The following is a 25537-nucleotide window of genomic DNA, read 5'->3' as shown; positions in this document are numbered from 1 at the left end:
TCAGCAGCTTCGAGTTAAATTCCCATCACACCACCACCGAGGAGGTGTTTATTATGGCCACTCTGAAGACATTTAAAAGCACAGATATGCGCAATGTCTTTGTTTACTGGAAGGTGTTTTTTTTTGTAGCTTTTTACTTTTTGCTCTAAAATTTAATGTTAAATATTAAAGGAGCCCAGGAGTCTTTGCATTTTAACCCATACAGTGACAAACTGTATGTGCACCATATTACAACTATGATATATTAAATTTGTTTTCACTAGCAGAATCGTGAAGTTATTTTTCTGACTTACTCTTTTGCTCGGACAGTCGTGACTGAAATGCAGGAGGACACATTTACACGGAAAATTGTCATCTTTACTGACTAATGTGCAGCTATATACAATATATACATTGACGCCTAATGACCTGTCATGATGCACAACTTAACTAATGCAAACTTTCCTTCTGTTGTATTATAAAAAATAAAACAAATCTGATATTTAAACACTTAATAAAATGTGTATTTTTATCATCTTGAACCATTTGGTCTTTTTAGCCTTATGGACAAAATTCATGTTTTGACATCTTTAGTCTGATGAACTTTTGGCCCCCTACTTGGTTTGCTCATGTCTTGGATCAACTCTCCCAAGGAATTGGGTAAATACCCAGCAAAGACATAATAGCAAGTTGATTTTGAATTCCGTTTATTGACAAAGTTATTGAAAAATGCACTCCGTGTATTTTACGTACAGACCAAGTGTTGCGGCTTTATTTAGGGCTGTCTTTCAATTTATAGTAGACACAGTGCTGATCAAATGCCGTTTGCTCTTCCGCCACGTATTTATATTCCATTGCAGTTGAAAAACACAAAAAGAACATTGCAAAGTGCTTTAATAATTTGAAAAATATATTTAACATATATTAACTGAGCATTAACTTTATTTGCTCAGTTGTAGGTTCCACAAAGACAAAGACACGCTCGTATAGAGAATTGCAAACAGGTATTCTTAAATTCCCCTCTAACAATAAAGACAGCCTGACCTTTTACTTTAGATTTTAGCATCCGGTTTAAAAAAAAAACAACAAAAAAACAAACAAAGTCGTCAGTATTTTAAAATTTTATTTAAGTACAAGCCTTTCTTTATTATCTTGTTTTGTTCTGTATTATCACATAATAATTTAGCAGTAAACATAGACCTAAAGAACAGGGACGTTCAAGAAAAAATGTAAATAAAGTAGTTTGTTTATTTGCCCTTATTGCACGAAGAATAAAACCCCGGCCCTCAATATTGTAGAATATCCTGTCGTGTTACTCACAAGAGTCCTCCGAGAAGTGACACATTAAAGAAACTATAGAAAGAGATGTACAATGTAGATGTAGAGACAGCAGGATTATAATACGGACATATTAGTAGATTTTATGCCATGTGTGGCCTGTAGAGTCACATGACAATGATTTTTACGTTATGTAACTGCGATTTATTTTGTTCAAAGCACCCACTTAAAGACATCTCAGTATGACCCTCGTCACCCACACCATCAGAATGCAGTAATCTTTGAGGAGGCTCAGCGGCGCCATTTTTCTGTCAGGAGGAAAGGAATTGTGTTCATTCACATGTATTGATTGCAGAGTCGAACAACAACAACAACAAAGATCCAGCAACGAGATCGTTCATTTACCTCTGGTGCTCTCGAAGCAGTTTTCGCAGTGCACCTTGCGCTTGTAGATCCACATGCTGTCCCCAGCTTTCATGTAGCCCAGAGAGCCGTTGCAGACGTCACACTGCCAAAACAAACAGACGCTTAAATGAAGACGGATAATCATGCTTAGCACACAGCAGCCCGGCTGATGACTGTTAATGTCTGACGTCTTCTGGATAAATGTCACTAAGCACATTTATGTAAGGATTTCAAAGCTGCGCCGAGGGGAAAAGGCCAGAGGAGGACTTCTGTGATGTATTTCACATATTTTACATGTATTGACAGGGAGTGTTGTGGATTTTTGTGCAGCCTCTCTGTGCTGCTTGCAAACCCATCGATACCCAGTATTGACACAGACTTGCAAAAGCAGTAATGACCCTCACGTTTTTAAACATTTTGTCACATCACAGCCACAAACGTCAAGTATAATACATAAGAAAAAAGTATGAAACGGGAGGAAAAAGTTTCAACTCTTTGTTATGGATGATGCGTTCAGGGTCGTTCTCATCTAACCGCAGTATCTCATTCCACATTTAAGCTGCTTTTCCTAACATGACCTGTTGCAAAAATTAGTCAAGAATTATCCTGAGCTTCACTTAATACTCTCTTTGAAGAGTAATTGGACTCTATATAATAACAAAGAGCCATCTGGATTGCAATTTATTGAGGGGTACCAGAAGGAAGGGGGTTGAATAAAACTGGAACGCAACTGTTTTCTGATCAGGTTTTTTTTTTTTAAATGTGAAAATCCTCGGTTATGCTCCATTCCGTGTTGATCTGTCACAAAGCATTCAAGTTGATGAATAAAAGTTGCATCTCGAAACTGAAGGTCTCACTTTGAAGCAGGTGACGTGGCAGTTGATCTTCATGTCGTCCAGGACCATCTTGGCGTCTCCGGTGAAGGGCTTTCGGCAGGTGGTGCACAGGTCCTTCTCCAGCACAGGCCTGTTTCAAACAAAACACCATTGCCTTTTAAAACATGCTAGTTTAACTTTAACTTTGTGAAAAGTCCATCAGCACGTCTCCTCAGGTCACCTATCCTTGACCTCGACCCTCCATGAAACCTTGAAACTCACTCCTTTGCGATAATCTCATTGTTAGTGAAAGTCTTGCAAGCCAACAGCAACAATTTTGCAGGAAGACATTTTGAACCTGGCAAAATGGTGAAACGCTACTTTGGTGGACACTCTCTTCGCCTCAAACAATTGTTGGATGGGCGGCTTTAAGCATTGCCCTCGGCTTGCCTAGCAATGCTGCAGCTAACAGGTCACGGTTTATTTAATGCCGCCCTTGTCTGGCTCAAACTCAAAGATTTTTCTCAGGCTTGAAAATTCATGTCATGTGCTAAGCAACTGTAGCGACGATTTACGTCAGCATGTTGGTGGTACACATATTCACTGCTGACTTTGGCATTTAGCATTTTGCAGTTTCTTTGTGCTGCATATTTCATCATCAAGAGATGCTGGCGGTGTTCTTTTCTGACCTGTCAGGGGACTGATAAACACTCTTCGTGGAAGACTTGGAGTAGATCGGATCTGACAGAATGTCATCTGACAAGCTGCGAGAGACACAACACAAAAGAGTGTTTTTGCCGTTAACCTTATGGCTTGCACCCAATTCCTATCAAGCATCGGTTGAGATCATTTCATACCTGCTGCTCTTGTACGATGAGGAGCTGTAGAGAGAGGGGCTGTTGAGGCTGCTATACTCATAGCTGCAAGAAGACAGAACCAGAGGCACAGTTTACATTTCTGTTGCACTTATTCTTCACCGAACGATTGTTGTTCACTTCCTCTGCCACCCACCTGGAGTCTGGTCTGGAGTAGGAGTAGGTTTTATAGTCACTATTGTGTTTGTGCAAACAGAGAAAGGATTAAAGATAACACCAGATGTATAGTTTATTGCAGTAGTTAACTTTAGATACTTACTTGTATGAGCTGGTGGGAGTGTAGGGAGTATCATCAGTGTTTGAGTTGTAGCTGTTCATCAAATAAATAAATAATGAGTTAAGACATTATTTGGATGCAGTAAAAACTATTTTTTAATTTTAATTTTACTAGTACAACAAAGGAAACTTGTGCATTGATAAAAAAAAATATCTTGCTAAAATGTTTTACACTACCGGAAAAGTTTTTTTTTTTTTTTAAACCCACACAGTCCTCTGAAAGGATTTTTTTCAAAGGTTAGAAAAAAGCCAATTCAGAAATAAGTTTGTTGGGCAAAAATATTCACATCTCAGTTTTAGATTTTGTCACTTTACAACCACAAACTTTGGTTTATGTAGTAAAACAACACAAATAGTGAATAATTATGGGGGAAAAGAAAAATAAGCCAATGTTTTAAAACATAAGACCTGCGTTGTCGTCAACCCCTACCTGAATGCCCCTTAATAGAAACCATTTTACTTCAAGAACCTTCCTAATCAGTAAATAGTTTCCCCACAAACATAAACTGATGTCAGTTTAAAGTGAAAGCTTCAGTGAGTTTTTTTTTTCTTCTTTTGACAACATTTGTGAACAACGGCACAAAGTTTTGGTGTTTACTATGATAATTCCCCTCTTCGTTTTGCTTGAACTGTTTAGAGGATGGATATAAGTCTACTGTTTTATTCATTTATTGACTGAAACATCTCACCTGACAGGAGATGTGATGGCTTTAGGCGGGAGGGTGTCATAGAGCTTATCCTTGGGCCTGTTAAAACAATGACATCACCACAGCTGTAATTCAGACGATGTGATGGCGTGCTACATAAAAATGGAGGACAGGTCTCAACTTACGTTGAGGGGGACTTTACTGTGACTGCTGGTGTTTTGGTGTCATCTCTAGAAATTAAAATGAGAAAACAACAACATTTAAATAGACTTCCTGGCATAACAAACACTTATTAATATTGCTATTAATAGTTATATTACATGCAGTATATTCAGTTTTGATATATAAATACACTTTTTGATTCAATTTAACTCACACAGTGTTGGAGCTCTTCACTGTCACAGTCTCACTGCTGGACACAGTTGGTTTTTTGCTGTAATTGAAAAAATATTCCAATTAGCCTACATTTTTTTTTTCAATACAACATAATGCAGTAATTGGTCAGATGAATGTTTCACATTATCATGGCATTACTGGGATTTCAGCAACTTGTATTCAAGAAAGCTGAAATGCGCAATAGAGAAAATCCTGCTACCTCTCTTCATTCTTGATAGCACTGGGAATCAGTGTGTCATAGAGTTTGTCCTCAGCACTGCAAGAAAGGATAAATATAAAATAATTAATTTACCAGTAGTGTACCACACTGCTGTTGGTTTTTATCTATCTATGCAACAGAAATATGAAGAGGACGATTTTGCATTTTTGCAAAACAGCTTCCAATGTGGCAACAAATTCACATCACATTTCATACACATTTGCATTAAAAATGCATATTTAAAGAATGTTTAAGCCTCTGAACCTTAAAAGCTTTAAAAACTGAAATAACTCTCTGAAACAATTCATTGCCAAACTTTCTTCAATATTCAAAATCCATGTCTGCATTATAAAAATGTCCCAATGTGCCCATTAGTTATGATGCTGGCTATGTGGCTGTACAGATCAGTACCACACTGAGCAAGTCACCAACACAACCCTCACACATCCACTGTTCACACACCTACAGACCAGCTGAGCATCCAATAAGTCTACTTTTTTTTTCAATACAACATAATGCAATACAAAGCTACATAATATAATATAATATAATATAATATAATATAATATAATATAATATAATATAATATAATATAATATAATATAATATAATATAAAATAATATACTATAATATAATATAATATAATATAAAATATAATATAATATAATATAATATAATATAATATAATATAATATAATATAATATTGTATTGCATTTCATTGTACTGTAACATTTCAGACATTATGTGATGTGATACTGGTCAGATCACATAATATTGTACAGAGTACTGCCATACTGCAGAGTATTGCATTGCATCATCTGTTCAGAAATATTTTCATATTTCATATTACATCAGATTGTTTCGGATCACATTGTGTTGTACATCTGATCACAATTCTTTAGATCTTATTGTATCACATTGTGATGTATCGTATTATATTGCATTGCACTGCATCACAGAATGTTGTATATCCTAACATATTGTCTAGAATTGCATAGCACCTATTACGTTGCAAAACATTGCATTTTATTCTGTAGTTTTGTATCACATTGCAGTGTATTGAGCCATATCGCCGTATTTTTCTGAGGCACCTCACATGAAATTATTACAGTGGTTTGATGACACTTTAAAGTATGGGGTTAAACTTACATCGCATCACTGCTACTTTTCACTGTCCGAGGCTGAGTTGTTTTGCTATAAAGGAGAAGAAAATACATCATGATGAGAGTAAATTCAAACACTCCCGTGTATCAAAGCACATTTGTTGTAACTTTCGGCCTGGTAAATGAAAATATCACCTGTCTTTAGTTGGGGCGTTGTCCTTCAGAGGTGCGGGGGTCAGTGAGTCGTAAAGTTGATTGTCTGCCCTGCGTGGAAAAATATTAAAGGTAAAACATTTTAATATAAATTAGTATATACTATAACATCAGGGAAATTTAATATGTTTAAATCTTACTCTTTAGTGGTGGTAATAGTCGGTTTTGTTGTCTTGGTAGGCGAGTAGCTTGAATACTGTGACCTAGATGTGAGAACACGACAAGTGATAGCTTTAATAACATAAAGCTACATAATTTTTAAAGTTTAGTCAGTAATATGTTTAAAACAAATTTATGTCAGATCATGATTCCTAGGTTAATGTCTGGTCGTCATAACAAAGACATTTTGAATAATGTCGACTTTGTATTAAAAGTGTCACGATTTACCGAATGTTACTTTATCACATTTGGTATGACAACAGTAGTAAATATTTATGAAGACTTACGCAGGTTCATGACAGGTGTCGTGTCATGTTTAAGACAGTGTCATTACAGTCCTATTCACAACCCGTCAAATAAAAAGTTACCAAATATTCCAGTAATTGGCCAGATGAATGTCTCACATTATCATGGCATTACTGGGATTTCAGCAACTTGTATTCAAGAGTTGAAATGCACAATAGAGAAAATCCTGCTACCTCTCTTCATTCTTGATAGCACTGGGAATCAGTGTGTCATAGAGTTTGTCCTCAGCACTGCAAGAAAGGATAAATATAAGATAATTAATTTACCGGTAGTGTACCACACTGCTGTTGGTTTTTATCTATCTATGCAACAGAAACATGAAGAGGATGATTTCACATTTTTGCAAAACAGCTTCCAATGCGGCAACAGATTCACATCACATTTCATACACATTTGCATTAAAAATGCATATTTAAAGAATGTTTAAGCCTCTGAACCTTAAAAGCTTTAAAAACTGAAGTAACTCTCTGAAACGATTCATTGCCAAACAGTCTTTCTTCAATATTCAATATTATAAAAATGTCCCAATGTGCCCATTAGTTATGATGCTGGCTATGTGGCTGTACAGATCAGTACCACACTGAGCAAGTCACCAACACAACCCTCACACATCCACTGTTCACACACCTACAGACCAGCTGAGCATCCAATAAGTCTACTTTTTTTTTCAACAGATGAAAAATGCATTATATAAGGTCTAATCAGAGGGAATTTTAACTAGAGATGCAGTAAATATGTGAAAAATATATTTGCTAGTTTGCATTTGGATTTTTGTGCAAACATTTCACCTTGGTTGTTTTTTGTTTAGCTTGGACTTGAAATGAAGACAAATAGAATCAATCGCCTGCCATAATCACTTAATCATATGCTGTGACTTTTTATGTGCATTTCTTATACTATAAGATAATGTAATATATTATAACATAATACAATACAATACAACACAACACACTATAGTACAATATAATATTGTACAAAGTACTGTCATACTGCAGAGTATTGCATTGCGTCATCTGTTATATCATAGGGAATATTATCAAATTACATCAGATTGTTTAGGATCACATTGTGTTGTACATCTTATCATAATTTATTTGATCTTATTGTATCACATCGTAATGAAACGTATTATATTGCATTGCACTGCATCACATAATGTTGTATATCCTGACATTGTTTGGAATTGCATAGCACCTATTACGTTGCAAAACATTGCATTTTATTCTGTAGTTTTGTATCACGTTGCAATGTATTGAGCTGTATTTTTCTGAGGCACCTCACATGAAATTATTGCAGGTTAACTGTCATCAGCAGTTTGATGACACTCTTAAAGTATGGCGTTAAACTTACATCGCATCACTGCTACTTTTCACTGTCACAGACTCAGTTGTGGTCACAGTTGTTTTGCTATAAAGGAGAAAAAATGGTATAAATTTAAACACTCCCGTGTATTAAAGCACATTTGTTGTAACTTTCGGCCTGGTAAATGAAAATATCACCTGTCTTTAGTTGGGGTGTCGACCTTCAGAGGTGCGGGGGTCAGTGAGTCGTAAAGTTGATCATCTGCCCTGCGTGGAAAAATATTAAAGGTAAAATATTTTAATATAAATTAGTATATGTTATAATACCAGGGAAATTTGACACGTTTAAATCTTACTCTTTAGTGGTGGTAATAGTTGGTTTTGTTGTCTTGGTAGGCGAGTAGCTTGAGTACTGTGACCTAGATGTAAGAACACGACAAGTGACCTTCATTTTCAGTTTCAAAAGTATCTGATATACACAGATTGCATATAAAAGATATGTTAAAAAAACTGTTTGTTAAAATTTTCTCTGTTTTTAATGGTATAATGTGGTTACTAAGAAACTTTAAATTAGTGCTTTGAAGAACAAATTTGACAAGGAGGCAATTTGCAGCTTTTAAACAGACAGAAATGGCAATTCTGACAATTAACAGTTTCTGGTAGGAGATTTCTAAAATAGTTCAATCAAAATAAATTAAAACAATAGATCAGAATAGAAGAATAAATAACCAATAACAAAATGTAAAGCTCATATTACACTGTAGATCTGCTCTAGTCAGTATATTTCTTACGTCTATAGTTAGATTGATTCTTACTCTTTGCTTGAGGATTTGACGCGCTCCATGAACGTCTCAGTTTTGGTGGGTGATTTTGTCACAGGACTCCTGTAAGGAGACAAAAATGGAAAAAGTTATGATAAAGAGAAAACAACTATAAAATAGCTCTAATATAATGATGAAACAAATCATGACGTTTCAGAGTATTTATATTTGATTCCCTACTTGACACTTTGGGTGGTGGTGGTGGTGGTCTCAGTTGTCCCATCCTTGGTCACAGTTGTGGTTTTAGTGCTAAAAGGGGAAAACAAAAAGGCAATAAATAAAATAGTTACTGCATTTCTATGTTTACGTTCTGCCGTCCTGCAATAACATTAGAAATATGCAATTAAATATCAAATGCTTTCTTGTTTGATTATATTTCCATGATACAACATTTTACACAATAATTGACTCTCCTGGTAAAAAATAAATAAATAAAAATAAAAAGGTGTAAAAAGTCTTGAAATAAAATAATCTTTGCAGTAATACAATGTCCCAATTTTTGTGAAATACAAGAGCGGTGCTTACGTGCTGGATGTTTCTGTCTTCCCACTGGAAGTTCTAGTGAAGCAGAAAGTGGATTATACCAAAAAGCATTTGTATATCCACATAAAACATCATATGCATATAGTGTGTACATGCATAAACGCACTATAAATTGTGTATATATGTATAACATGACCTCAGATATGAAAATGTACCTTTTTGTGTAGTAAGATGGAGACCTGACAGTAGAAGAAAACCTTATTTTAGTCATGGGTTAATATGAAAAAATGTATCAGGTAATGATATAAATACTGTAGAACTGTGTATTTACCACTGCTACAACTGCCACTATACTATTAATAAAATAACAATATAAGCAGAAAAAAAAATAATGATAGAAGAATAATAATGGCACTAACATAGTTTTCAGGTCATCTGTGCTTCCACTGAACCTGCAATGAGAGAACTCAGAAGGTAAGGCTCGTGTTGTAGTTTATTAACGAATTGATATAGGTGTGATATTATATGTTTGCCAAGCACATGATGCAATTTTGTAGCACGAGTAAACAACTATGTTACCTTCATTTATTTTAAAAAATGTGTACATATCAAATTTTATGTCTTTGCAAGACTTTGCAATTTGATGCCTTGAAATTAGACGTTTGTCTCTTTAAGAAGCTCCTCCTCCCTCTGACACCTCATCACAATATCCCTTCGTTATCATGTTTACAACAATTTGTGGGAGCATAACACTGAGAAGTAGCTCATGTAACGAGCTCAGCAGTCTCGCACTTCCACCAGGCGTTTGTAATCATTGCTGCCGCTAGTCTGGAGGAGCTGATTGGCTCAGCTGGAGACTGCAGCTCCAAGATGGAGGTTTGTGGAAATAGATAGTGGTTTGTCAGAGCAGGTGTTTTGCCAAATGAATGTCTGCCAATGGGAGATTCGAGGATTTCTCAAACGTGCATGAAAAAAATCAAAGCAACACTCAAGGTATGTTTCTGATGAGGGACCGACATTGCAACAATATAATGTAATTTTGTAAAGCTCAAAAAGTTGATTTTACACAATACCCCCTCCTTTAATCTTCAAAACCTTTCAGCCTACTAAAATGCTATTACCTCTTGGTGAGAGCTTGAACAGATGAGGGTGAACTTGTTTTAGTTGTTTTTGTTGGCTTGGGTTCTGAGCTACTGTTTAAAACATAAAGACAACATGCATCACTTATTAATGACACAAATAACACAGAGATGTAGTCCATTTCACTTAGTACTTTGGGTTGTGGAGGTTTATGTTTGTCTTACCTGTCGGTAGTATCAGTGTTATTCACTCGACTCAAGACACTTTTACCAAAGTTTGGGTCTTGGCTGTGAGAGAGGAAAGATAAATCATTTATCCATGCAGTCATGAGTCAACACTGTGACTCACAAAAGGAATGCAAGTATGTCTGAAGGTGCGCTCGGTACAGGTAACTCTCGTCTGTCCAGCCAGTCGTAAAGGGTGTGAGCCGTCTTGCCTTCAGTATCTGTATACTTACTCGACGGGCTCGTCCTCATCATCATTTTTTCGGATCCAGCTGTTGTCCTTCAGCAGAGAGGTTTTCTTCTTGTTGTCCTCGAGCGCTTTGGTCTTGGCTGCAAACAAACAACACAGAAACATGTATGATCATCCAGGAGCCCATGTTCTGCATATTTAAATGCTTCTTATGTCCACTCAAAGGTTCATGTGAAAAAAAGTCAAAACAGAGTGAAAAATTTGTGCACACTTGCATTTTTTCTTTTTATTTACCATCATTTTCATTAAGTATCACTGCACTGCTTTCATAGTATGTCAGTTTCAAAACACACACAGAAAAAATGTCCATAAATCATTCTTCAGGTGAAAGTCTTTTTCATGAGATGCCAGAGCAAGCAAAACGATGTCATGCTGACCGTCCCCCACTTGTTGCTAAGCACTGCAGGCCAGCTGGCAGTGCTTAATTGAGGTTCTGTTGTTTACAAAGTCAACAGATACAGTTGTTTGGAAATATTTGGGGTTAGGAATAGTACAGTCATGGAGTGGAATCTAGAGGAGCCCCACCTTTCACCTGTTTTGACACTACTGTTGCTAAGATACGAGCGGCATTTCTTCACGCTAACTTCCTTAGCAGTTAATATTAACATGTTGTAAAGCAAAAAGGTATAATATTCAGTGCAATGAACTTCTAAACTATGACTGAATTATATGAGTGTTATACATTGTTGAAACCAAAGCAACAATATTTACACATCATACAGAACACTATTTATATATATACACTGCTCTGGGAAAAAACAAAACAAATTATTGATCAGTTGATCAGTTTCCCAGATTTTAAATTTTTTCAGGTATATGTTTGAGTAAAATAAACATTGCTCTTTTATTCTATGAATTACTGACAATGTGTCCCTGAAATTCCTAGCAAAAAGTTTGTATTCAGTTGCAGAAAATGAGAAATGGTCAAAATAACAAAAAAGATGCACTGCTTTCACACCTCTAATAATGCCAGGAAAACATATTCATTTAGAAACAACATTATTATTATTTTAGCACAGGAAGAGTTCAGAAATCAATATTTGGTGGAATAACCAGGAGGTTTTCAATGGGGTTCAGTGCAGTGCAGAGATGCACATGTATTCTATTGATACATATAACTTGTACTATATCAAAATACATGGGGTCAGTGTCTGCATTGTCCCCCTAGCAAACAACATCACAATTTGAAAACCGGGTTTTGTATTTAACCTTGTTTTCTTCGTCTACTTTTAAAACTGGTTTGATGATCAAAAACAGCAGAGTGGCAAAAAAAAGCAAGGACAGCAGAAATGTGCGAGGGGCAAACATTTCACATAGAATATGATTGTCGAGATATTGTCAGCAATGTGACGCAACAGTTTGAACAATTCCGTTGTTACTCATAACAATGTAAATACTTACAAGTTGAGTAGTAGCTCATTTTGGCCTCTCACCTGAAAACGACAGAGGAAAATAGAGCACATTAAATGGACGGTAGGTGGCACTGCAGCCTAGGAATGTAAATGTGAGGCGGCATGTTGAATCTCGACCTGAGAACTCTGATCTGAAATTACTCATTCTTTGCGTTTGCATGCTTGTCATTTTCTCTGGTTCAAAGTGTTTTGTGAGCAGCTTCCATTGATGACCCTGCTGGGTTTGTCGCTGCACCTTCGGTCCAGGCTCAGTGATTAAGCCATAAACTGGTTTGTCTTGATCTATGCCCACATGTAGACACACCCACCCTCCACAACACTCCTTCTCCAAACACACCATTGTCAGCAAAACAGAGGGGCATACAGTGACATACCAGAAAGTACTAAATGAATAAGACGGCAGACATGGTCAAGTGAAATTATTATCAGGCATGCAGGACAGAAACAGTATTTTGTAAGAGGTTTCTGCTCTCTAAAATCTGTGTGTTTTTGAGGGAATCCTAAACAGTTGAAGAAGAAAAAATTCTTTACAATAGAAAACAAAAATTGAGATGCAGCTATGATCCTGCAGCTCAGCTCAATAACATGAATTTCTTGCTTATTGTCCTTCATTTCATCCCTTTGCTATTAATATCACACGAAGCAGCAGGATTAAATCAGTGCTTTCACTGTACAGGAGGAAAACGGTTTGCTGTTTCACTGTATCAGCCACAGCAGGAATAGTTTTAACTGTTAGAGTAATAACTATCACTTTATGTGCATCGTCTGAATTGTTTCAGAGTATTACGTCTGTTTCCAGTGACGAGGATTCATTCTCCAAAAGGCAAATCATTCAATGAGCGGTACATAAACTAAAACTGCTTTCACTTAAAGATTTTTTTTTCAGCATCTTGAAGTCATCAGTCGAAGGAAAAGTATATTTCTTGCTCTTAAAACTAATTTTATTATATTTTTATCCCCATAAAAAAAGTGTCTGAGTCCCAGAATTTTTTAAAAATTGTTTAGCAAACATGTTCCGTAAAACTACAAGTTGACACTGAGGTTAGGCTCCTTTGCATTATTGTTTATCTTTCGATCATGTTAAATAAAATAAATTGTATTTTTCTTTTAAAGTTTCGAGGATTAGACCTTTTTCTGTGATCACTAAAAACAACATAAATAATACGAATAAAATTACAAAATCATTGAGGGAAAAGTTATGACAGAAAGCTTGATGCGTACCTCTGGAGACAGCTCTGTTCCTGGGTTTTAAAGGTAAAATCCTCACTGTCGCTCAGGCCTGAACACCTGTCTATCACACACAATCACGCCTTTGTCATTCTTCTGCTTTTAACCTCAAGGGGACGCCACCCTTTGGGAGTGGCCTAGCAGAGGACTCAAAGAAACAGTTTTCCTCTTCCTCCATCGTCATCATTTCCCTCTTAATTATCAGTTTCTACGTGCAGCCTGAGCTTTAAAGGAACTGGGTGGAGTTGTGCTGAAATACCTGCTCCTCAGCTTTGGTGTTGCTGTCTTTCTAGCACAGTCTGGAACGAAGCAGCTCGGCTGAACCCTGACCCCTGGAGCATTTCAATCACAATTTGTGGACATAAAGTGAGCAGATTGATCTCAGTGGGCCATTCTGGAACATGATTACTCACCAGTGTCTTGCCAGAGTTGGTCTTTTACTGCGTTATTCCTGAGACGAGACTTTGTACTTTACCTGTGCTGATTAAAGTACTACAGTGCTCGTTACAATTAGCTGGGAACTCCACAAAACTGGCCTTCAAGAAAGAGTGGTACAGAGAAAGCTATGAGAAGTCCTGTTTAAACACTGTAAACACGCATAGATGAACGTGCTCTCCTCCAAACGTGAACCTTGTGGGTTACATCGAAACACACAGCGTGTGAAGTTAAAGTGCCAAATTTCTCCCCTGAACGTGTCACCCCCATAATGAATTAAAGTAGTGGCTGCATCATGCTGTGGGGATGCTTTTCTTCAGCAGGGAAGCTAATCTGAACCAGTGGGTGGACAGATTGAGCTGAATGGAAGAAAAGCAGTGAAAGGACACAAAGAGACAGCAGGTTGAAGCATACAGCCAGAGCAGGGCTTGATTACTTTAACAAAGTTTCTTTCTTGGTTCCAGCAAATACAATATCTGACTTAGATTTGAGACAGTGAAGAACAGATCTCAGGGAACCCAAAAGTTCAAAATCTACCTCCATGATACATGATGCACTATGCAAGTACGAGGTGAACATTTTCAGACTGGTTCCTAATCAGGGGTGCCAACATCAGTCTGAAAAGAAATCACACTTTGAGCAAGCGAGAAATGTGCCATTGGGTGTGCCGTGTTCTGGGTGATCAGAGGTATGACAGGTGCGCAGTCACTTTCATACCTGGCTTGGGTGTGACTGAATGTCACTAATAGGTGAGCCCCTCCCGGTCAATGACAGTGAAGAAGGAATGCAGACGGGTCCAGAATGACAGAACAATAGAGGGCAGTGTCCAAAGACAGTTGAAACCTTTTTTTTTTGTCAATTTTGGACAATTATTGGTGACCAGTTGTGAAAGAAAAACTCCACACAAACTTCTTTTTTTTTCTAAGCTCTTTTGAATTTTAGGCTTTATAAAGTAGCGTTCTGATGAAGATCAACTTGTAGGCTTTCGCATGTGTTTTTACTCTACATTGCCTGTTATAACTATCCCCAAACATCAGCAACATTGATTGATTACTTTGTCATTATTGATCCTGAGTTGCTTGGGACCCCATAATGATGACAACACCTATTGCAAAATTCAGAATGAACACTAAATGAATGTTAATCCAACTCATTGGTAACAGATTTTTCTCTCAATAACTCACCGATATTCAGAAAAGTGACACTTTAAATAGTTTAAATACCAAACTTGTAATTTAAACAGCTATTTGTTTAAATGAATCACAATAGCTCATTAAAAACATATGGAATACATATATTTATTTTAATTGCAGTCAAGCAAGAGATGGCCCAGTTTATGTCAAATTATCTGTGATCATTCAAGATATGTGCTAAATTCTCTATTTGAAGAAATACATTGGAACATTATATTAAATGCTACAACATGGAAATAATAAATATTTGTAAAATCACAATGTCTGACAATGTATTTTTAATATGTTTTCTGACACAGAATGAGATTTTTATTTATTTATTTTTTAGCAAACAACTTCTACACAAAACTTTTCATTTCTGGCATGCCATTTCCACTGTCCAGGTTCCCTCCGAATGAATACCCCACACCTCCCTCTACTGGCGAATATCTCAACCTCAAACAGCATCCTTGAACACAAAGGTATACATCCACGTTTCTGAAAATAAATAAACACAGACTCTTTATAGTAGCTTATATAGCTCTGTATTAAATATCATATTTTGTAACTAACGCTATGTGCTTTAGAAGAGTCTTATTTTCACAGGAACAAATCTCGAGTGGTTTTCACTTGCTGAAGCAGCTTTGTTCTGAAGTGTATTTTATTCTGACAGTTCGACATTCACACCTATTGGTTTGGTCAGAAGTTTACATCTAGTCAGTATGGACATGAATATCATGTGAACTGTGGTCTTTAACAACAAATTTGAACCATTCTTTAATTCAGGGTGGAATTATTATACAACATACAACTTCAAGAATTTTTAAAAAACAAGAATTGGATGCTCCATCTTGATTTTGCTTTGATTTTCATGTGATTGACAAGAATGTATCCTGCCACAAACATACATATGACCCCGCCAAAATCAGAACGAATTACCTTTCGCAAGTTGTACATAAAACTTTAGAATACAGAATGCTGTAAAGCTTTGCCAAACAAAGTTTTATAACATTCTGCAACGTTTTCTTAACTCAGCCACAATGCAGGTGTTTTGAGTACAAATGTTCTTTTAAAAGTTCAAGCGACAAAATCTCAGTGTAATGTGGCTGACTGCTGTGACTGAGGATTTGAGTGCGTGGCTTTTTTTGCAGCCCTATCAATTTCCATACTTATGTTAAGCCTAAACGTGACACGCAAATGTCATGAAATGAGTGTTAGAAGCTTGAAATAAGTTTTAAAGTGTGTTTGACATGTTCCTAATGTATGTAGAAATGATGGAGAACATAACTGATGTACATTTAAAAAGAGTAGCTGGTGCCCAGTTTGTAATAATTATTTACATGTCTTTCGTTGACAGAATGTTTGCTTGGCCAGCTGATTGAGGGCTCTTGATCTAGAATGCATTTTGCAACGTGAGAACAAATAAAGATAACAGCAGACTGCAAAACTGATATAACAGTCTTTCTTTGTTATAATAAGTAGCAAGCTCTGGGTTTTCCATCCGACCTGGTTTATAAACCTGTGTAAAACATGTAAATCCTTTGTCATATTTGCCATATTCTTCTGTGCCGTTGAGTCTGTGGCATTATCTTGGCCCAGATAATCTTCCTCTTCCTCCTTGATGGAACAAGAGCGAAACGATACATCCAGGGGTTAAATCTCTGGACTCCTCATGTGGATGTGTGTTCAGATTGCACAAACAAAAGCAAATCACTCCTTCTATTTAAGGATTGACAGGAAAATACTCTTCAGGGATTCTCTTTGTCACATGTCTCTAAAAACTCAAGGAGACTGCTCCTTGATCTCTAACACGCTGCTACTGATGCTGATAGCCACTAAAGGCTTTCTGGGTTGCTATGAAAAGAGACAATATAGATGGACTTCTCCCCTCGTCATTGGGCCGATGCAATGCCTCGCAGCCAATAAAACAACACAAGCGGCATCTCTGTTCCTCTCCCTGCCTCAGCAAATGTGAATGTATGCTAGCAGGAGACGTCCCTCTGAGAACAGAAAGGTCCAGGAGGATTTATTTCTTGCTAAATACATGGTCGCACATCGCAAACATTGCACGTAGTACATCATGATAATGTCTGCTTCATGCACCTGCTGTCCTCGTCTACCTCTGCACCGCAGGGGGTTTCGGCCTTTGCTGACATTTTGGCTGATGTTGTCGAACACAGTTCCCCTCCTGCACCATTCCTTCTGTTGCTCCTTGACAAGAGAAAGTCTGAGTATAATCCGAACCTCTGTTCTGTATTTCTAAGAATTCCAGCAACACAATACATTTTCTTTATGTTTAGACAGAAAAATTACTACATCCTGAGTGGTGGGCAGTGATTTTATCAGGATATTTATCAAATTAAAGGGTGGCTACAACTCTTGTGCAAGTACAGTAAGAGGTCTGAGATCAAATTCTCACTGTTTAACACTTTTCACCAGGGAAAGGTTAACTATACAAGCACATAATATTTGTCTTGTTGACCAATAAATACATTTTATGGTGTGATATATAAAACCAAAACTGTTTCAACATAATCCAACCTCATTTTTAAAGGCCATACGGATAACAAACCTTGTTAAACCTATCTGATGATGCAAATTTATATGAACCCTTGCTTTTTCACATGCTGTGTCTCACATATTTTATGTCCCACTTTGTCATCATTTTGCAGGGATATTTTATTTGAGGTGAGAAAATCTTTTTCCTAAGTTGGTTTTAATGCAGTTTTAAGTTGCAGTTTTATTTACATTTTTCCATTTGACATGTATTATGTTAATTTATGTTTCAATAAGTTATTTTGCAAGACGTATCCCTACATTTTGATGATTATGGATTACGACAAATAAAAGCCCCAAATCCTTCTACTTCTACTTCCTAAAACTTTTATAAAATTAACTGAATATTGATAAGACCAGTAAAAAAAACAGAAATGTTATGCTTTGGGCATTTTATGGCCTAAACAATCGTGGAAGCATGGGATGCTGATTTGACATTTGTCCACCAGATAGTGCTGAAAAATGAGGAGTATCCAATAGTAATGGAAAGTTAAGCTGAAGGAAAATGTGCTGGAGGTAAATGTTTCAAAAGCAAGAGAGATGACACCAGCTTTGATAGGACAGTTGAGCAAATATAAATATTTAGGGTTGATTTACAAGGCATGGCCTGGAGCTGGAGCCTCAAGTGCTACCACACACAGACTCCATCGGATGGAGTCTTGCATTGAGATGGAGACACTCCTGAACAAAAGATAACTTCGGACATCTGAGCTAAAGAGGAACAGGACTGGACCAATATTAAATCCTCTCCCATCTCCCGATTCCCCCTGGTGGTGGATGAGGGGATCTATTAGAAAATTAGCCATCTGGTAGGCTTAGAAGTCAAATTTTGGTGAACTTTGCCGTGTTAAATCCTCTCCCATGTCCCTGTAGTCACTCCACCCAAATGTCCCACATTAAGTCCTCTCCCATTCCTCAGTGGTCCAAAGTCCTCTTTTTTGCAAGAAAGCACACTCTGCATTTAATTTGGAAGCCAAGATCCCAACATCTGGACGAAGAGTCCAAGTTGCTCAAAGCCCAGGGTGAAGTCAGTTGATGCTGGAGGGACTCAGTCACAGTTTATGTTAAAGTGAGACTTCCTGTTTGATGCAGTTTTAAGTTAAAAGCTAAATAGATAAATGATAAAAGCTTTATCATTTTAATGTTTTTTTCTAGGCTGCTGGACCATTTGGAGATGACCTGAACATGCAGGAGAAAAAGGGTTGATGGGAAGTACTGTGTGGTATTCTAATATATACACATTCCCTATTGAATGTACTGGTTTCAAATGTGTGTTTCTTCTGAGTTGTTTTTTTTTTTGTGACTTTTTTTAGTAATGTTTTGTTTGATTTGTTGAAATACCAGAGTTTGTGTGAAGGCCGAGAGGCTCAATTTTTCTGTATACAAATAACCTGCAGGATTGTGGACAGAGGCGCAACAAACTGATAAAAGGGGTACAATAATTTATTTTAAAAACAACTAGTTAAAAAGGAAACATTTGCTGAAGAAGGATCATTATACAAGTCCATAAAAAAAAGTCTTAACTGGCCCACAACAGGGGGAAGAGGAAAGGGCGCGGTCCGCTGCTGCTCACACGTCCAGCCCGGTCCAAACAATCCTCCAGTCCACACGGACCTCAGTGAGCGCTAGCCAACGGCTCCGTTCAGGGGAACACGGTCCTTACTGCTTCTGTACGTCCAGCTTGATCTCCGGTTCTCAGCCCAGCAGTTCCACTTCCTTAGCCGGCCGCCCGCTCCTCTGCCGCGACCAGATTAGCAGTCCTCAGGGCCGGTCCCTCCTGTAGCCAACGCCTGAAGCCAGTCCGAGCCGTCTGCCGCTCCTTCACGCCATCACAGTCCCAATGGCCTTTTTACTCCTCCTGATCTGTAAACAACTTGATGAAGATGCGGATCAGCTGTGTTGCTGCCGTGGGGCGCATGCGGCACGTGACCAACAACCAATCAAAACATGCAAAACAAAACATTTAATCCAAAATAAACTAAGAAAATAACTTCAAAATATACAATCCAAAACAATATCAAAATCTAACTCAAAAGGAAAAACAAGGTCACCTTGCCACACCCCCCCACACTTTAATGAGGCCCGTCCCGGCCGATGTTTAGTCTCTATAACGAGAAGAACATTGTCCTCTCGTAGCGCGTGTTGAACGGCGCAATCCTTGTTCCGGTTCTTCATTAACCACAGGGTAATAGAGCATTAACGGCAGTTCAGGTGTCTCAACAGAAGGTTGTTCTCAACACATCAATGGAAGGAGCAATACAAATCTTCAAAGCATTTCTATGCAAAGTTCGCTCCTTCCCACCTTTCTCTGGCCTAACCCGATAAACCAGCCCTGTATCTCCAACAACCCCCACAACCACATATGGCTCTGGATCCCACCAACTATGTAGTTTCCCTTGTCCTTGTCGGTTCCTATCACGGACCCACACGCGTTCCCCCGGGAGAAGCGCACTGGCCTTGGCTTTTTTGTCATAACGCCGTTTTTCGTTATTTGCAGCACTACTCATCCTATTCCGAGCTACCTCATAAGCATAAGATAACTTCTGGTGGTGTTCTAAGACCCATCCTTGCAAATCTCTACGGGGTTGTGTGTCTAACACCCCCAAACTCAAGTCGACCGGGAGCCTCAGATGACGCCCAAACATAAGGTAAGATGGCGTAAACCCTGTAGCGCTATGGATAACATTGTTATAAGCATGTAATAACTCTGGCAAATGCTCTGGCCACCTACTCTGTTTTTCAACCTCAAGTGTGCGAAGCATATTTAATAACGTCTGGTTCATCCTTTCTACTCTCCCATTACCTGCTGGATGATAGGAGGTAGTGCGACTTTTAGAAATGCCATACAAACTGCATAGCTCTTTCATAAGTTCCGATTCAAAATTTGGTCCCTGATCCGAATGGAAACGCACTGGGCAACCAAATTGTTGGATAACATGAGACCAAATTGCACGAACAGTAGTTTGCGCAGTTTGATCCCGTGTAGGAACAGCCCATGAATAACGAGTGAACATATCAGTCATTACTAGAATACTTTGATAAGTGTCGCTCGGCCGACGCAAGGAAAGGAAATCAAGAGCTACTACCTCTAACGGGTAGGACACTTCTATGGGCTTAAGAGGTGCTCGAGGTTCTACACGGTCTTTTTGTAAACTACAGACAACACACCCATTCTGGAAACACTGTACCTCCTTTTCCATGCTTGGCCAAAAGAAATGGCGCCTTAGGTGAGCGAGGGTCTTCTCCACTCCTGCGTGGGCTGTAGCTTCATGACATTTCTCCCAGACATCCTGACGCTTAAGATCTGGGCACACAATCTGAAAACGGGGCTCACATACATATGAGTCAAACACACGTCTACAGAGAATCCTTTTGTGTATACAGAGTCTTTTCCAGTGTTTTAACAACTTTTTTGCTGGTTCACTTAGAGTTGCCTGCTCAGTCGTATTTGGGGTTCTCCCTTCTTCCACATACACTCGTACCTGATGTATGTCTGGGTCTGCCGATTGTAGAGCCTGCCAATCTTCACCCCACTTCAGTAAAGCCACGTCTTCTGTATCCGCCTCTGTTAAAGCCGCCACAGCACAGCCACTGTTGATGGAAGTTTTGGGGAATCTAGACAATGCATCTGCGTTAACATTCTCTTTTTCCGCTCGGTACTTTACCTCAAAATCAAATGAGGCCAGCTGAGCAACCCATCTTTGTTCCACTGCCCCTAGTTTGGCAGTTTGAAGGTGGGCAACTGGGTTATTGTCCGTAAATACTGTGAACTTGGCACCAGTCAAATAGTCCTTAAATTTTTCAGTAATTGCCCATTTCAGTGCCAAAAGCTCCAATTTAAATGAGCTATAGTTTGCATCATTTCTCTCGGTAGGGTGTAAACTACGACTAGCATAAGCGATTACTCGCTCTTCTCCTTCTTGATTTTGTGCCAGTACTGCACCCAATCCATAATTGCTGGCATCAGTGTACAACCTAAAGGGCTGGGTGTAGTCTGCATAGGCCAATATTGGTGCTTGAGTTAACGCCTCCTTCAGTTTGTCAAATGCAATTTGACATTCTAATGTCCAATCAATTAATTTTGCACCATGCTTCTTGTCAGTAGGGATGCCTGTTAACAGAGAATTAAGTGGGTATGCGATCTTAGAGAACCCCTGGATGAAACGTCTATAGTAGCCTGCCAGGCCCAAAAACGCCCATACTTCCTTAACAGTCTTTGGGGCATTCCACTCTGTAACTGCAGTCACCTTCTCTGGATCAGGCATAACTCCCCTCTGATTGACCACATGACCCAGGAATCTCACCTCTTTCTGAAGCAGGTTACACTTGTCAGGTCTCAACTTCAGGCCATGCTTCCACAAACACATGAAGACTTCTTCCAAGTGCTGTAGGTGGGTATCAAAATCAGGTGAATATACAATTATATCATCCAAGTATACAAGCAGAGACTCAGCGATCTGACCACTTAAGCATTGTTGCATCAATCTCTGAAATGTTGCAGGTGCATTGCAGAGGCCGAATGGCATGCGCTGAAATTCAAAAAGGCCCAAAGGTGTAGTAAAGGCAGTCTTTTCTCTATCCTTAGGATCAACCTCGACTTGCCAATATCCACTGGCCAAATCTAAGGTGGAAAACCACTCTGCCTTGGAGAGGGAGGTCAGAGTCTCTTCAATCCTAGGGAGAGGGAAGGCATCTTTATGAGTAACAGAGTTCAGTTTTCTGTAATCGACACAGAACCTCCAGCTCCCATCTTTTTTCTTGACCATGACAATAGGTGCGGCCCAGGGGCTGGAACTTTCAGTTATCACACCTTTGTCCAACATGTCCGCTAATAATGACCTCATTTCTTTATACATGAGTGGTGGCAGTGGTCTGAATCTCTCCCTTGTGGGGCATGCATCTCCCGTCGGAATGGTGTGCTTGACGGCATCCGTCCGACCGAAGTCCTCATCATGTTTAGAAAACACTTTCTCCCATTTTTGTAATAAGGTGGCCAACTTACTGGCCTCAGCAGGCGTTAAAACTGGTTGTTCCACCAGTCTCTGTAGGCTGAAGCTTCGGCTCTCCTCCAAGGAATCCACAGCTTCCACCAGTCCAACCTGCACCACACCGCCGTCATCAACAGTGAGGCCGACATCACGACCTCCATGGACATCCACGTCATCAACCTGATAGAGGCGGCCAATTTTCCGGTAGCGCCTAAAGTAACTGGAAAGTTATTCAAATTTTTCAGCCGAACAGGGAGCCTACCATTTCTGACGACAGCGAGGGTGCGGGCCACTGAAACAGTGTCGGGCTCCTCCAAGGCTTCCACCAGGCCACAATAGTCTCTCCCAGCTGGTCCTGCTCGAGCTCGTCCCCAGATCACCACCTCGCTTCTTGCCGGGATCTTAACCCCTCGTCGCTGAGCTGGCCAGACATATCCTTTGAAGTCGTCCTCTGTGGCAACAGTTATCCTCCGGCAAAGAGAAAAAGCCTCCCGCCATGCCCGTTGGAACCTCAGGCTCTGGCAGCAAAAAGACAAAGGCTTCCCCGGGGCAGAAGACTACATCCCAACAGGGTCTAATTACATTCATGCCAATGACAAGGGGTTAGTAGAACATTCATCAGTCACTACAAAAACACCCTTCTGGTTAATATCAACACCCTCAATCTTAAAGTCCATTAGGGCGTACCCTATACAGGGGATCTTAAGGCCATTTGCCGCCTTAAGCTGGATGTAGGTAGGTGCATTACTAACATCACAGTCAGGGAAATGTTCGAGGAACAGGCTCTGCTGCATAAGTGTCACTTGTGAGCCAGTATCCAAAAGTCCCTCCAACCTGACTCCTCCCACAAACACCTCCACATAGGGCAGTTCCCCACTAAATCGGTCGTGGCCTTTTGGTCTCGCTGACCTGACCCCACTGTATAGGCCGCTACAGTAGGGTGTGCTAGTTTAAAGCTGGCTGATTTACAGAGGATTCTCTGCAAAATCTGGCTATATGTCCAGATTTTTTGCACACCCTACAAATAGGCCTACCATCCTCATCCCATTGGTAACTGGTGTCACGGTCCGGGTGCCATTTCCCTCGGCGACGTGGGGGAACAATCCTGGGGTACGCTGATGTTGGCATGGGACCCTTTGTCCTCTGGTCCTTGATCAGTTCACAGGCCAGGTCCTTCATCTGGGCCTTTACTTCCTCCATAAGTTCCTTTTTCAGCTCCTGTTTACACATCACTCTGTTGAGATCGAACAGTGTTAGGGTCCCTTACCGCGGCACATGTCGCTTCAGGCCATCTTGGACTTTGTTCCTCTTCTAATAGAAGAGCCTCTTGTTGAACAGCGCTGAAGGTCGCATCAGGGTCTAGGCGACAACTCGCTTTAGCAGCTGAAGCATGGCGCCATCCTCCAGGCCAAGCAGGAATTGGTCCCTAAGGTGAATATCAGTGGGTGCTTCAGTTGCATTGTGTTTCTGTAGTTTACGGTACAGCTCTCTCAACCGGAGTCCGTATGCCTGAACGGACTCACCTGGTTTCTGCACACAACCAAAAAATTGTGACCGTAAAGCAGACACAGGAACCTTCTTTGTATACAAGTCATCCAAAACTGAAAATATTTTTGTCACCCTATCACGTTCATCATCACAGAGCACATTAATTTGGCGTCTGGGCAACCCAGACAAGGCACCAATCAAAATTTTTACCTTATGCGATTCAGGCAAATCATTTGCATCTAAAAGACCTTGTATTTGCTCCTTCCATTCGTTATATTCAACATCATCATTTGCCCTACAAATTTAGGAATCCATGGGGCACCAGGATAAATGGGCATCATCATCTTTCCCTTTTTTTTAAAAAAAAAAGTCTAATAAAACACTGTTCACTATCCCGCAGGCCCTGCTCACAGCGCCAAGTTGTGAAGGCCGAGAGGCTCAATTTTTCTGTATACAAAATAACCTGCAGGATTGTGGACAGAGGCGCAACAAACTGATAAAAGGGATACAATAATTTATTTTAAAAACAACTAGTTAAAAAGGAAACATTTGCTGAAGAAGGATCATTATACAAGTCCATTAAAAAAAAGTCTTAACTGGCCCACAACAGGGGGAAGAGGAAGGGGCGCGGTCCGCTGCTGCTCACACGTCCAGCCGGGTCCAAACAATCCTCCAGTCCACACGGACCTCAGTGAGCGCTAGCCAACGGCTCCGTTCAGGGGAACACGGTCCTTACTGCTTCTGTACGTCCAGCTTGATCTCCGGTTCTCAGCCCAGCAGTTCCACTTCCTTAGCCGGCCGCCCGCTCCTCTGCCGCGACCAGATTAGCAGTCCTCAGGGCCGGTCCCTCCTGTAGCCAACGCCTGAAGCCAGTCCGAGCCGTCTGCCGCTCCTTCACGCCGTCACAGTCCCAATGGCCTTTTACTCCTCCTGATCTGTAAACAACTTGATGAAGATGCGGATCAGCTGTGTTGCTGCCGTGGGGCGCATGCGGCACGTGACCAACAACCAATCAAAACCTGCAAAAACAAAACGTTTAATCCAAAATAAACTAAGAAAATGACTTCAAAATATACAATCCAAAACAATATCAAAATCTAACTCAAAAGGAAAAACAAGGTCACCTTGCCACATTTGTACATCATTTTTATGTCTGATTACGCTTTAAAAAAAAATCTTATATTTAAATATGAAATCTGATGTCAGTCCAGTTTTATAATATTGGTCTGAAGCTTCATCAAAATGAGTTGCTCATTTTGAGCACAACTGCGAAAAGTTTACTTCTCAATTATAATATAATTTGCAGGGCCATGTAAAAAAAAAAAAAAAAAAAAAAAAAAAAAAAAAAAAAAAAAAACGGAATTATTTACACAGAGCGGTAATTTGTTAGGCACATCAATAAAAGCACAGCTCATATCCCAGCATGCTGTCGACGCAGGGCTGAGCC

General features: G+C 39.4%; 1 protein-coding gene across 2 annotated transcripts; it reads right to left on the bottom strand.

The window, feature by feature from the left end:
* Positions 1 to 669: 669 nt before the first annotated feature.
* On the bottom strand, positions 670 to 13606 carry scel (sciellin). Of its 2 annotated transcripts, none has more exons than XM_055032025.1 (28): positions 13446 to 13606; positions 12214 to 12245; positions 10796 to 10892; positions 10563 to 10625; positions 10380 to 10451; positions 9678 to 9710; positions 9474 to 9497; positions 9301 to 9333; positions 8956 to 9024; positions 8770 to 8838; positions 8311 to 8373; positions 8153 to 8221; positions 8004 to 8060; positions 6827 to 6883; positions 6329 to 6391; positions 6171 to 6239; positions 6022 to 6066; positions 4871 to 4927; positions 4652 to 4708; positions 4461 to 4505; positions 4318 to 4374; positions 3612 to 3662; positions 3489 to 3527; positions 3335 to 3397; positions 3167 to 3241; positions 2520 to 2628; positions 1663 to 1765; positions 670 to 1565 (listed from the first exon to the last, which is right to left on the bottom strand). In XM_055032025.1, exons 2-28 carry the CDS (start codon positions 12230 to 12232, stop codon positions 1549 to 1551), a joined length of 1575 nt encoding a protein of 524 aa, XP_054888000.1. In that variant the 5' UTR covers positions 12233 to 12245; positions 13446 to 13606; the 3' UTR covers positions 670 to 1548. The 2 variants fall into 2 exon arrangements, with proteins under 2 accessions (XP_054888000.1, XP_054888001.1); XM_055032026.1 differs by lacking the exon at positions 13446 to 13606 and adding an exon at positions 12342 to 12708.
* Between the last annotated feature and the right edge of the window lie 11931 nt (positions 13607 to 25537).

Source organism: Poeciliopsis prolifica, unplaced genomic scaffold, assembly GCF_027474105.1.
Source record: "Poeciliopsis prolifica strain line A6 unplaced genomic scaffold, Auburn_PproV2 SCAFFOLD007, whole genome shotgun sequence".
Taxonomy (NCBI): domain Eukaryota; kingdom Metazoa; phylum Chordata; class Actinopteri; order Cyprinodontiformes; family Poeciliidae; genus Poeciliopsis; species Poeciliopsis prolifica.
This window is presented reverse-complemented; position numbering and strand designations above follow the sequence as displayed.